The 15,393-nt window shown below is 33.8% G+C and overlaps 1 protein-coding gene across 1 annotated transcript in view; it reads left to right on the plus strand.

Moving 5' to 3' along the window:
* The first annotated feature begins 5,993 nt into the window (after positions 1-5,993).
* LOC145691964 (uncharacterized) overlaps positions 5,994-15,393 on the plus strand; it is a 59,159-nt gene continuing 49,759 nt past the window's right edge. Inside the window, exon 1 of the mRNA XM_081767261.1 lies at positions 5,994-6,067. Within this exon, the coding sequence (XP_081623387.1) occupies positions 5,998-6,067 (70 nt within the window). The 5' untranslated portion in view covers positions 5,994-5,997. The remainder of the gene's footprint in view (positions 6,068-15,393) is intronic.

Below are 15,393 nucleotides of genomic sequence, written 5' to 3' on the forward strand. Positions count from 1 at the left end.
CAGTAAGAATTTTCGGGACTAATCATGGGTAATGCCTCCCTGGAGCAACGACAGTTCCCCAGAAATCATACCTCTGATAGGTCCGGATGTGACACCAGTATTTGTGTATTACCACTCCTCACTCTCAGTGTATTGAAACTTAAGTCAAAGGAACTGTTCTGAAATCTTCACCGGCTCTCTCCTCTGAAACCGCATGCGAATGGGGCCAACCTTGGTCATATACCACATCTGGAATATTACCGTTTATGTCAGAGATCCCGAAAAATATATATTCGACACAAATAAAGGGTGTTTTCGATTTTATTTTATTTATTTATTTATTTAGCCTGTCAACCTCCCACTCTGACTTCCATGCCAACCAAGGCTTAACTTGAACTTAAGCAACATCGACAGCGTCACTATTCATCTGAGACCACGAAAACTAATACCATAACGATTTCGATATTAATATTGTTCATATTGAGTACTTTTACATGCCACTCCCTCTCTTATTACGGATTGCTTCAGTGTCTCGCCCCCACAACTATGGAGCAATTTCAACAAACTTACGTATAGCTATAAACCACCATCTGTAAAATAAATGTGCGAGTGATCTTTTTCGGGGAGGAATTCATTAGCTACTTTTCCAATATCAATGTGGTGGCTTTTTTCGCTTTCCATGCTAAAGATTGCCAAAGAGCTCAACTGCATTTGCACCACTTTCCTATGAATATAGGTTTTAATGGCATTTACTTTACTGAGTGCTTGCTTAGGTGTTACTCTTGTCACAGGAAAATTGAGATTCTGTTATAAATGAGTAGGGGTCTTAACAAATACGGAAAACTATTAGCAATGACACTACTCGAAATGAGTTTTCGCAATATAATGGAAGAGTATTTTATTCGAATGTGAAGGAAATCATTGCATAAATTGACTCTTCCCTTCCTTAGAAGTCTAAGCTACAATACGTATATAATAATTTTGAATTAGAAATACATGCATCGAGTTTCATATCCTTAACTTTAAGGTCTCCTGAGTTAAGTAAATGAATAACCTTCCTGCTAACGAAAGAGTAAAGCTTTGCGCTTTAATGGTATCGGGAGTGTAATTATTAATTTCAGCAACCCCGAAAACTATATAATAGACACTCCTATCTTTCAATTAAGAATTATTAAATTTTCACCCCTCCCATTAAACCTCCATGCCGATAATGCTAAACTTTGATGTGAATGATGTAGAAGGTTTCATAATTCATGTACTCAAAAGCTATGAATTTAACATTAATATCGTTTATTTTCGATTATTTTTGCATGTCCCTGTGTCTCCAGGGGCGCCCATTAAGGGGGTAAGAGGGGGCGCTTGCCTAATCTAGAGGAAATTATACTTTGCAAGATCGAAAACCCAATAAAATTGTTTGAATATTTACCCCAAAATTTGCAACTATATTTGAAATGTCGCTTATACTTGCCCCCTTTGAAAACCACAATATTGGCGCCCTTGTGTGTCTCTCATGATAGAGCTAGAGATGATACGGGTTTCGATTCCCGGCAGGAGTCGTGTGGTTCGGGTTCCACGTTAAGTCGTAGATGCACACCTTGTATAGAGTCACAGCTGAAAGACACGCTGAACTCTATATCACCTCACCTCGTGAGATATTCTGTTTTTGCATAATTTCTAAACCACTTTTCTTTCTTTGAATCTCCTCCTTCCTCTTAGGAAACTTTCTTCACGGTTGGGGGACACAAGGCTACTGTACCATATGCGTACAACCCTTATGAAACTACGGTAGTGAGTTGCGCAGTTTGAGTAGCAAGCACGAATAAACCACGCTTACATTTATTATATATAATAAATAAAATCTCATATTAGGACTAACTTCGCACACCAAACTTTTAACAATGCGACTTTTTAAATTCTGTTCTTCTTCTTCTTCTTCCTCTTTATTATTATTATTATTATTATTATTATTATTATTATTATTATTATTATTATTATTATTATTATTATTATTATTATTATTATTATTATTGCAATAGCTATATGAAGCAATTATCTCGGCCAATTTCGTTAATACACACCATTCAGCAACCGGTAGTTGTAGAAATCTGGCTTTTTCAATAGCAATTGTTAGCTCAATCAGTAGAGCGCACACTCTTGGATTCAAGGATTGCGAGTTCGAATCTAGTATAAGTCAAAAGATTTTTTTCTGATACAATTCTTGAGATGGAAATGTTTCTCTCTTCACCTTTATCTCGTACTTCTGAATAGAGATGTTTGGATGTGAAAGAAAAAGTATACTAGGATATAAGAAAAGAAAGTTAAATTACATGATACCTTCTGCAATTTTTAACTATATTTTCACCTATCAGACTTCTAGACCTCCTTTTCGCTCTCTTACGTGCCCTTTAACTAATTTCTACAATTACTTAGTGAGTCACATATACATATATTACAGATGTCTTATCTCTTTCTCTTCTCTCTACATCATGTCTGAAGATGAATGTTTTGACAATAGGTTACAGACACGATTTTACAAAATAATACGATCTGCGATATCAGTGATACATATCGTGATGTTTAACTTAACATATAAAACAATAATTAGGAAAACTGAGAATACGAATCTTTTCGTGCACTGATGCTTCAAATCTGTGTCTTTACTCCCTATACCTATGTTAATTCCCTAGTCAAAATAAAAACTCTTCAAAATTAATCAAAAATTCTTATACAACCATCCCTTCCTTGGAGTACTGCGCGGTCACATACCCGTCGCTGCGATGTAAAGGCACTTCTGGCGACGAGGATACAATGTGCACATGGTGAAATGGGGACTTCAACTTATGCCTATTCAAGATTTAAGATTTGCCTACGGTAATTATGTTGGTAGTACTGACAAGAAATAACACAAAAATTTGCAGTTTCTAAATTAAAACAAAATATTTTTAGAAAGTACACATTGAAACAGTATAAGCGCAAACTTTTTAGTCCAGTATGTAGGGGTCTGAAACCGAAAAAAAAAAAAAATAGTAAGTTAATGAAACTTTGCAGGACAGCTTTCTTTCAAGTATAGACAAATCCTAAAAGTATCCAGATATACGCCTTAAGCGTCACTCAATATAGTTCCATATTTAATTTGACCGCCGCTGTGTATAGAATATTCATATTTTCCTTGATTTCTTATATTTAGGTAGATTTCAAGTTACAAATGATAGAGTAGGCTTGTGTCGCTTAATCTTGTCTCTGTTTCTTTCAAGCGTATATTTCTTATCCTTTAAACTCTTTCATGAAGAAGAAAGATTCCATCAACCAGCCAAAATGTTTAAATACATGACAATACAGGAGTAAATATGGATGATATGCTACTGTTTTTACATGAATTTTCAGGAAATGACAGGCCTTTGTATCAGAAAGGGAGGAAAACTTGTTAGAAACTACTCGAAAAAACAGACAGTTAATTGTTACAGATTGTGAGAATATTAAACAAATTTATTATGAATCCTGAAGAAGTAGTAAAAGTGGGATAAATTTCCAAACACAACAGTTAATTACAATATGTTGTGAGTATATTCAACAAATCTGCTACAAATCCTGAAGAACTATTAAATGTGAGATAACATTTCCAATTTCACTTTTAGGCATCACACTGGTAGTTACGCACTGGCTTTCTATCGATATTTCACATACAGAATACTTATTTCACACCAGCCACTCATCTCTCAGCTTCACCCATAAGAAAACGTGCAAGCAAACGATATGTATTGAAAGTGTACGATCAGGAGCAACCTTGACTGGAGCAAGATATTCCAGCAATTGATTGGGGATCGGAGGAGAAAATGAAGAATGCTACCCAATCACTTGTTTGGACATACAGGCATCAAACTGTTTTTTTCTGAAGCTGGTGTATTGCAAATGTAAAACTCTCATGTACGTAGTCCGAATGTTCGTTTTAAATTGTTTTACTCAGACAAGAATTATAGGAAAATTACATTTTGGGAGTGACATGTTGGTGTTATCTTAATGTTTAACTACCATCGAATTATAAGTATTTTTTAAAATAAATCTTTCGACGTTCCTTCTTACTTTCTCTTTTTAGTTTTTCACTATAGTTAACTTTCCAGTTCTGAAAGAAGCAGAGTTTATTATATGAAATCTAAATTACAAAAAATATAAACACTCTCCTTAAAATTCCTCGTTTCAACTACTTTTCGTTTCATCTGAAACCACAGTGAGTCTGATACAACCCAACCGTATCGTTTATGTCTCAACAGTGTACCGTGCCAGGGATGGGTTAATTTTTGTGTCTTTTATGTACTATAAATTATTTCTATTGTTTAGAAAAAACTGAATTTTGTTTAAATAACGTTGTCTCTACGGACTATTTTGCTATATAAGTTTACAGAAGCTTCTGTGTAATGCCCCATTATTCAAAAGTACCATCTTTTCTATATATAAATTGTAATTATGGCATGTTGATATATTTTCTTAATTTTTTTACTTATATAAACATTACGCTATATGTATAAAAAACAAGGAAATCAGAATAATACTGTTGAAAGAAACACAAGTACAAGATTAAGCGATATAAGCCTACTCTATCATTTGTAACTCTATATCTACCTGATCTACAGAAATGAATTATATATCAAAGAAAGGAAGTTTTATTTCCAAAATGTTTTGTTGTAAGTTCCAAGACCGTAGAATTGAACCTAAGGTAAGAAATCAAGGAAACCTCGATTGTTCTGTAGACAGTGGTGGCCGAATTGAATATGACAGCCATATTGGATGAAGCTCAAGGGAGATGCTAAGGGACTTTTAGGATATTATTGTACTTGATAAAAGGAAACTATCCTACAAGTTTCATTAAGCTATTAACTTTTCTTGGGTTTATCAAAATTTTTCCCTAGATACTGGACTATTTAATAAGAGTATTAAACTAACTTCAGGAGAAAATGTTAACGATTAATGAGGTGCAGGACTACCAACGTATGCGAGTTAAACCAAGTTTTTTTTAAAAAAAAAATCAACTTTCGCCTAATAAGAAAACTAGCTCTTTGTCATCACTTTGATTGATGTTTGTATAGCCAGGAGATATTAGGCGAATCTTGAATAAGCGAAACTTGAATCCCTGGGTGAGGATCCTTTCTTTGTTCTAAACGGAAAAGATGCGTACTTAAAAATCCTAATCTGTTATAAGGTTAGAAGGAACAATGATACTATAATAAAGATGAAAAAATCAGTTCGAAATCCATTTCCCCAAATATACAAATGTGCTAGTTTCTCCGGCTTGCCTTCTGTTCAGTCTGACTGTACAGACGGCGAATAGCTTCACAATTTAGCTAGAAGGAGCCATTGTGCTTGCCTATGTATGAAAAATTAATATACAATTTAAACAATTTCCGGGTTTGTACTATTTGTTTGTCATATTCTACACAAAATAATCAATTTCATGTTAACAAAAAAGTAAGAATATTATGAATAACAGTTTAGGTGCCGCAAGCAACACGTGGCAGCAGTCTGGCATGACTGGTCTACATTTCAGTTATTGTTATTTAATATTTCTTCTTCCGAATGCATCGTCGAAACATGTTTTTTGGCTACAATTAAGAATCCTTAATTGATATCCAGCACGAAGCAACCTGACAAGTTTCCTTTCTTTTTCTCTTTTTCTCTTTTTTCTTTTCTTTTTCTTTTTTTTTGTACAGTGCTCACCAAATCACATTGATTTGCCAGTTTCCAGTTCTTTTTTTCTTTTTTGCCATTTTATTATGAGATCTACCACAATAAGAGTTTACCAACACCTTTGGAGTTTTTGTACAAACCTTCTACTTTCCGTTATTCAGGCCAAAAATTTCACTTTAACCTAATAGGAAGTAAACATGCCTTGAACTGTTATTTTCTCATCTTCGGAGCTTTCTTTCTTACTGTAAACTATTAAGCTCAATGACAGATCATTGCTAGTAAACTATATAAGCAACGGATTTTTTTTTCAAATATTTCAATGTTTTCACTAAAGTTACAATGCGAGTCTGGATTTGTTTGTTACTAGTGACTGTGGTTCATTTACTAGCTGTTGCCGGCTATAAATTACGTAAGTTTCATGTATTTATATTATATTTTAAACATTGTAAAGGGCTCTAAAGTACGGAGAGTTAGATAAGTAAATAGATATAAAGAAAGATATTCTGAAGAAACAGTAAATGAGTTGGAGGGAATAGAGAAGGGCAAGTCCTTGCGATTGGACTCTCCCATGTACTTGCCCGTTTTAAGTTTCGACATCAATATCACTTACTTTTGTTGTCAGCACGGTGCTTTGAGGTTGAGTGAATGTTATTAGGTACGGAATAGCGTTGTTATGCATGTAAGTTTGGCGGAAGAAGTAGTGAGGATCGTGCCGATTTAGTTATGTAACACTGAGGTTGAAATATAGAGGACCAAAGACTGAAGGGCCAAGTTTTGTCTAAGGTGGGATCGAAATTGAGGTTGGATATGATTAGGATATCGGGGGAACTGATTCGATCGATACGACATTTGAGGTACACAGAAGGGAGCAATTGTCTGCAGAGATTGAGAGGTCAATAGTTATTAAATGGAATTCCAATATAGGTAAAGCATCTTCCCCTCCTCCTCCCGACAAAATCTGAAATGATACTACTGGATTGGTTGTGTTGTTCGTGCAAGGTGACCAGAACCTTTACTTTCAAAAACGGGACGCATACGAATCGGCGACGGGGAAGGGGGAGTGACTTCCACATTGCATTTTGGGATTCAGCAGTGTTTTCAATTTACAAAATACAGAAGTAAGAATGATAACACAGCGTTTCTAACTTAAGTACTACCCAAAAATACTTTTAACTACTTCAACACTCAGAATTCCCACTCAATTCCCACTTGAACCACAGAACACTCAATTCTCATCTGAATATTCAGAAGTTCTAGGCACGGCTGGACCTTCCCAATGAGTGTTGGTAGGAAGAGTGTAGAATTAGCATTGACCATTTATATTTTGAATAATAATTACGGGACGCCCGGGTCATTTTTGCTTAAAAATGGAACATTTAGGCGTCCTGTTTGAGAATCAGAAAAAACGGGACAATGATTGAAAATAAGGGACTGTCCCGGCTAAAACGGGACGTCTGCTTACCTTGTGTTAGTCTGTTTGGTTGAAGTTTGAATGGAATATAAAGATGATATTCGACTACTTTCCAACCACGCACTCATTTCCTAGAGGCAAACATTTCTGCGATGTTGCCAAGATGCTTTCTGAGGTGTAGTAATGAATTTCGGACCTCTTCACCTTACTTCACATTCGGATCTACAACACAGCAACAGTGCAAAGTTACGAGCTGTCCATTAGCACATGACCTATATGGCTATGCAGGATTACACATGCAAAATTTCAACGCTCAGAGGTATGTAGAAGTGGGTTTGGGTAAAATTTTCTTGTGCATCCTTCGTTAGCCGGCTTTCAAAGAAATCACACAAGTGAAAATAACTCAGAAACTATTGATTTGCGACCCCCAGTTCACATAGGTGAAAATGTTCCAAAGTACTTGTAGAACATCCCCTTGCAAGGAATGCATCGAATTAATAGTCACGTTATATATATAGGCCCTATATGTATATAGGTGTTTCAGATAAAACATCCAACGCTGTAAATCACAAACGGCTGAATGTAAAGAGATGAAACGAAACGTGATATAAGAATATGGCATAGGGCGCAATTAGTGGATTATCCAGCTTTCTTGGAACCTCTTTTTATGGAGCAGTGTGGGTCATTCCAAAATTTTAAATACGTACGTCACTTGGTAAGATATTGTCAATTGAAAAAATATGTAACTCCATCATTGAAATTAGGTTGAATAAGCTAATAGTTTTGTAGGAAAATATTTTTTGTATGTTAATAAAACGGTTGCGTTGAGGTATAACAACGGGGAGGGAGAAATGAGGTCCGGGCCTCCCCAATAAACTTCCTTCGTTTTTAATGGAGTTCGACTGTTAGGTGTTTATTTAACTATATTTACTACAGTAAATGACGAATGCTTATAATATAACATATAGAAGTGTCCATTCTTCACATGTTAAGAATACAGTTTAATGGACATAAAATCGAAAATTTGAATATTGTAAAAATTACATATCGATTTTCATTTTGACTAAAAATTTTCGAAAACGGTGCAACATATGTTTACTCATTTCTAATTACGACACAATAATATATTGAATTTCATGCGTCCAACTTTCAATCGAATATTCACATTAAGCATTTCTGAACAAAGAATCGAAAATTTTAATACTGGAACCAGAAAATTTTTGAAACATATTTTTGATGAATTTCAATTGGAAGTTTTATGTACCAGACTTTTTATCTCAAACTTAAACGAATACTCACATTGAAGTTTCTTTTGCATAAAGAATCGAAAATTTTAAAGTGTAGAAATTGTTCAATTTCTCTTAAAAAAGTGAAATTGTAACATATATGCTCTTATTTTTAATTAAAAAGTAAGTACAGAATTCCGCACATTTAACTCAATTGAATCTTCACTTTTGGAAGTTTCACAATAAAGATTCGAAATTTGTAAGAAAGAGGTTGGTTCGTTTTATTCATATAAGAGCAACACATGTATTCAATTATTTTTTAAAGGGAAGGTCATAGGCCCATGTTTGTTTTCTAACGTGATATTCTTCATTCGAGGAAAAGAATATTTGAATCCCTTTAACGTTCCTTAGGATATGTATTTCGAAAAATCCCTTCTGATGCCTTCCTTTCATTCCAAAAGGAATTTCCTGTTCAAAGTTTATGTTTGTGGCTATAGTAGTGTGACCTCGTTAATGAGTGAGACACTTTCATTCGTTTATATAACTGTATAGATAATAAACGAATAGTGCAATACTGATCAATGACATAGCCAGAAACACATCATGGAGAATACAAATAGTTGTCATAGTGAAGAAGTGTCTTACATTCACAAACTACATACACACAAAGCATTATTTGGTGTTACCGGTCGAAATGTAGGTCATTTAGTCGACCAGAGTACTTCGTGGGTTCTTGTGCCAGCAAGTTCAGTATTTTGTTTTTGCAGTACACATATATGAAGCGAAATACAGAAGAGACAGATAAGGAAGAAGTTTTACTTTTTTACAATTTCTTTAGATGCATAGTACTGGAATTCGCCAAGGAGTACTAAACTTCTTTGTGCTACAAACAGGAAACGCTATCGCCCGCAAGATGACCCATGTTTAACTAGGTGATTAGTGACTAGTGCACGAGTTTCCCGGTGACATTTCTAATAGTTTTCTGAATCACAGGTCCTTACCTCTTAACTCAAGTAGTTTCCCAAATAGTGGGTGAATATCAGGAAATTGTAGTCCTTCTAGTGAGAATAGAACCATGCACACTAAGGTAGCGCGCGCTAATAATGCGTCTAAACATGAGTTAAAAAATAATAACAATGACAAAATTTAAGCATTAACTTTTTTATTAATTGCTATCTATCTGCACCAACAAATGGTAAATTTTAATGCATATGGTAACAAAAAAGAGTAGAAGAAGAAAAAGAATACATTGTATAACTAATGTGGTGAAATCGTGTGTAAAGTTAAAACAATAGAACTTATGTTTAGTAACTAGCTTTCCTTTAAACATATATGTGTAAGGATTGTTCTTCGTGAGTCGTAACATCGGGGTCAAAAATGGTACATGCTACACGAAAGCAGAATCCATTTCGGTGCCATCATACAAAATGGGGAATAGCTTGAGCCAAGACAGCGCTCTGCCTACACCATTGATTTATTCATCAACATTTTTACTTTCTTTACCTAACTGGATACAAACAGTTGTTAATTTCTTAGCCTACACTATTACATAACAGTATACAATAGTGATTTCATTTCTCTTCTATTTTGTTCCGTTTATAGCATTTTAAGTAGACTTAAAGGAAGAGTCAAAAACTGGATTTCTTAGAATATTTTATTTTCTTATGAATATTTTATTGACACAATCTAATTCCTCTGATTCTACAACCTGTGACTCTACGTAATTTTCTCGGTCTCAAAACCCATATTTCAACTGCAAATAATAACAATATTAATAATAATATATGTAAATTATTTGTAGTCTATGCATGGAGATTTATTAGTGTCTTCAGATTCTAAAAGAAGACCTTCGATTCACTTTCAGTATGTAAAGTCTACCATCGGGATAAATCATGCCCCCGAACAAACTTGTTCACTGTGGCCACGTCATTTTAAGTTCTTGTATAGTCAGATTAAAAAAACCCAATACCTATAAATCAGAAGCAACTAAAATTTCAAAGATGAAATGAAAAATGAAATCATGAAATATCGGACAGGGCAAGTCCGCTTGAGTATTCAGTGATGATTATTTCCGTAAAACGTTTGGCAATAAGCAAACGTTCTTGAAGTAGATATTTACCCATAATGACGTATTACAGTGCACTTATCAAATCTGATACATAGTACTACGTATTACATTTCTAAAACATCATTGCTAGGTCGTTTTGTATTCTGTAAAGTGAACATTGAGGATGTTACAAGCCTCTGGGGTGAAATAACCGGTCGGATATTGGAAGAAAGGAGTAGATGACTGCACCAGAGCTGCGAAATATAGGTGCTGGTATGTGGCGTACAAAGTTGGGAGTACATGGACATTATCCTGAACTTCATCATTAGGAAATGTGGCCTTGGATATAAAGTTTTGTTTACCTCTTTGCCTTTTACGGATAACTATATAAAGAGCAATTGATGTTGAAGCATCGTTGTCTTGCCTCTCGTTGAAAAAGAGAAAAGAAAAAGAAAAGAAAAGAAACTTTTATGATGCAAAGTAAGTAATGGCATGGCAAGACCATGGTGATTTTGTGCCTGGAGAAGTTTCGGGTCTATGCCCATGTCCTCCGTTTGTTGTGAGTTTTGTTCTCGGTTTAGAAACGTATGTGTTGTCGAGGGCTAGGACTGTCGCAGCTCCTCTTAGCTTATTTTTTGTGAAGTTCTGCGATTTTCTTCAGGGCGTGGCATTCTGTAGAGCTTCTGGGGAGAGTCCCAATCGGCACATATGGAGATGAGGTGGCTGTTTTACATCACTCCAGAATTTGGCAGTTTGTTGTATTTGTAAGTCATTGAGCAGTAGGAGTTCCAGGTCTTCTGGATCTTGATGATGTACGTGTACATCGAGTGGGCTGTGATTGTCCGCGCTGCTTTATATTGAACGACTAGCAACTGTCTCAGGTGTCCAAGTGATGGTGTTGCCTAGCTAAATGGCCATACATCAACAGCGATTGATACATATCTGGTAGATGTGTTTTCGTGTCCCGTTGCTGAAGTAGAAGCTTAGAAGGACTGCAAGCAAGCCCATGTAGAAGTGTCTTCATTTCCTTAAAACGACGTAGTATGTTCAGTATTTACGTGAGTTCTTTCTAGTAAGCTTTTTATTAGATATTTAGCTGCAATAATAATAATAATAATAATAATAATAATAATAATAATAATAATAATAATAATAATAATAATAATAATAATAATAATAATAATAATAATAATAATAATAATAACTTATTTTAAGTGCTATGAACAGCTCATAGGCAAACATACAGCACTATGTTAAAATCATTGTGTAATCGTTTTCAACAAACCAGAAAACGTCTAGTATAAGATGGCTATTAGAGCATTTTAAGATCTTTGTCTGAAGTTTAATGTATTAAAATTATAAGGTTCAAATTGATATATAAAATAAAAATTAAAATAACAGTCAATTTCATAATATACTATTGACAGAACTAGACCTTGAAGTCTCATTTAACTACCATTTAAAAGTATGAATCAACATTGCTTAAAATTGCACATCCAGATTGCAGTCTTGGTCACTTATTGTCATATTTTAACAATAAGGACTAATTCTTTAAATAAAAGATTGTAACATAAAAACACATTGAAAATACACAATAACAATATAATAAAGATTGACAGCTATAACCCTTGTCATACAGTTAAAACAGTTTAACTTTTGGAAGATATGGTCTGATATTTTTCCTAACATGTTTTTAAATTGTAAGACATTGTCATCCTTCTTAGTATTTCACGTTTTGAATTTAATGCAACTAATGTCGATCTATTCCTGACACTATAATTTGCACTCTTATTCTGAACAATATTCGCAACTATATTTGTTATCCAACACCATCTAAATAAGTAATTTATCAAAAACTTTCCCCCTTTCCGATAGGGCTTAAAGTCTCCAAAATGTTAACCAATATCCATATTCATGTGTATAATAATCCTTTTTCATTTTATAACAGTCTTATGAAACATTTCTGTACAGCTTCAATTTTGTTAACAAGTGTGTTGAATAGACTGTCTCAGACAACTGAACCAAATTCCAATTTGGATCTAACAAGTGTCATATAGGTGTCACTTGGAAACTACCATTTATAAAATCAGGCCATTGATAAAATATAAAACCTATTGTTTTTCTTGTTGATTGAACTATGTCATTTATTTGATCACCAAATTTTAATTATCTGTCATACAAAATATCGAGATGGTTAATTTGTTCAACTTTGTCTATTACTACTCCATTAGTTTTATATTTGCTAACAAAATATTGAGTTTCATTAGTGAATGTCATATGTTTAGTTTTTTTCAGAGTTGATCATTAATAAATTATTTTCGCACCAATGATTTACTGTATATAAATCTTTCTGCAACAGATAATTGTCATACTCGTTATCAATTTCTCTAAAAAAGCTTTATGTCATCTCCATATAATAGTATTTTTGAGTATTTGACTTTAACTTGTAAATCATTGATAAACAGGAAAAAAGAAGTGGCCCCAGGGGAGATCCTTGAGGTAATATGTTCCCTATTTGACTTTGACTAGATGCTACATTGCTTATCTTTACTTTAAAAGTTCTGTTTCATAAGTAACTTTCAAACTAACTAATATATGATAGTGATAGGGCAATATTTGATAACTTACTTAGTAGTAATTTGTGATCAATGAAATCAAAGGCCTTTGAAATATCGATGTATAACATCCAATTGTAAATTACATTTTAGCGCAAAGTATGTAAAATCATTAAAATTTATAAGATTTGTTGCAATTTATCTACCTTTATAGAAACCGTATTGCGTATGACTTAAGTTATTCTTTACATTGAAATATAAATGTATATGCACAATAAATTCAAAAATCTTACACTTACTAAACTTATACGCCTATAATTTTTAACGTCATCTTGATCATCAGATTTGTATATTGGCATTACATTTGATTGATTCCATTTTGATGGAAATATCGCAGTCTTTAACGATGCGTTATATATATTTACTAAATTTGACGCAACTTCATTACTACAGGCTTTAATAATGTTATAGGGAATGTTATTAGGTCCCAATGTAGTACTCCTCTTAATTTTAGTAATTGTTTCAATTACATCTTTTCGCGTGATAGATGGAGTTGAGTTGATTTTAGTTTAGCGTCCCTTTCAGCAGCGAGGCTATATGAGACGTGGACCTACTGATTAACGTGGAATCCGAACCACATGAGCTCCCGCCAGGAATCGAACCCGGGTCTCCCACGCCAAAGGCGCGTACGCTAACCGCTTAGCCACGAGGGAGCTCACCGTGATAGATGGAATACAAATTGACATATAATTACCATTATACTTAGTCAGTTTCATAACCTTACATTTTTATTTTGGTTGGAGTAAATATTAAAAGAATTATAAATTACATCTTCAAAACAATCTGCTATGTCAGTAATTTCTAACACTGATGCATTATTATTCTTCATTTGTTTTCGTGTTTGTTTATTATGTGATTTTGTGAATGTTCTCCAGAAGTACAGACTGTTTTTACAAGTACTGTTCTCAAGTGATAAGAAGTAAACTTTTTCGTCGCCTCTAGATATTTCTTTTTGACCACCTTTCTTAAATCGGTGTACATCTGATACCAAATGTTATTATTTGATTGTTTGGCCTCTACAAAAATCTTGTTTTCTTATTTATCAATGATTTGAGGTCTCTAGTCATCCATGGGTCCTTATATGTTGTATTATTATTATACAGCTTTTCGGTACATGTCAACATGTCAAACTTGAATCAAACTTCATTTATATTGTCATACAAGATTTCAGGCATTTTATCGACATTGTTGGTAGGATCTTAATTTCTTTTATATCCTTTATTCCATAATAAGCGTGTAAGAAATTAGCTTTCTTAAAGTCATAATTGCTGGTCTGTTTTGCATTCTTTTTAACTTATTATTTCTTATAATATTCCATGAACATACAAATGATGGGTGAAAACGATCGATTTTTGTATTAATCATAATATAATAATAATAATAATAATAATAATAATAATAATAATAATAATAATAATAATAATAATAATAATAATAATAATAATAATAATAATAATAATAATAGTAAACTAATTTTATAATCTATGGAACCCGAAGGTTCAATTCCGCGTTGACAAAACCTCTCCATTGACTTCTACCCTTAGTCAACTGGGTTCAGTTTCTACTTCTGCGAGATCCACCTTAATATTATCCTCCCATCTGCTTTTCGGTCTTGCAAATGGTGGTCTTTCGATCGATCTTCCAGTTAAGACTTTTAAACAGTTCCTAGTCTCTTAAATCTTGGCTACATGACATGCCCTCCTGAGCCTCACAGATTCGATGACCCTAACAATGTTTGATAAACCTTATAAATTATGTAGTTCCTCGTTATGAAGTTTCCACCATTCTCCATTTCCATTCCTCTTGGGTCCAAATATTCGTCTCAGGATTTTACTCCAAGTGTACGTTCCTCCCTCAGAGTAAGCGACGTTGTTTCGCAACTATTCAGAACAACAGCCATGATTATCCTTTTATATATTTTAAGCTTCAAATTCCTCGACAGAATTCGCGACGACAAAATATTTTTACTTTTATAATAATATAAAAGGTTGATAAAGAAAATTAACGCTACTAAAGTCCTGAATAAACATAATTTCATTGCATGAAGTGTCTCAGAAATCTACTCATAACAGGAGTGTTAGTTTTTGTACGGGTTAATAAACTTTTTCGAAATATTCATATTATTTTTATCGTAGGTAGCTTGAGCGAAGGAATTTGAGTAAAATATAGGTTGGCAGGCTTACAAAGTCTTAGTAATTATTGATGTGGAGCGGTTTGAAATTTATAGCGATCTGTGCCCCCCTTTCCCAAAATTTTATGTCTGGTTGCGAGCACGGTCTATTGTTCAATATAGGTGGAGTGAGTATTCTATATACCAGATCTTTTACCAATCACAATTGTGTTAAAGATTGACGAAAAACTATGATGGCTATCTCGGAACGGTAGCTTTCTAAAATAGCGTCGAGTCAAAGATGGCTCTTTAATTTATTCATAAAA

The sequence above is a fragment of the Thermobia domestica genome, chromosome 8 (assembly GCF_964235325.1).
Source record: "Thermobia domestica chromosome 8, izTheDome1.hap1.1, whole genome shotgun sequence".
NCBI lineage: Eukaryota > Metazoa > Arthropoda > Insecta > Zygentoma > Lepismatidae > Thermobia > Thermobia domestica.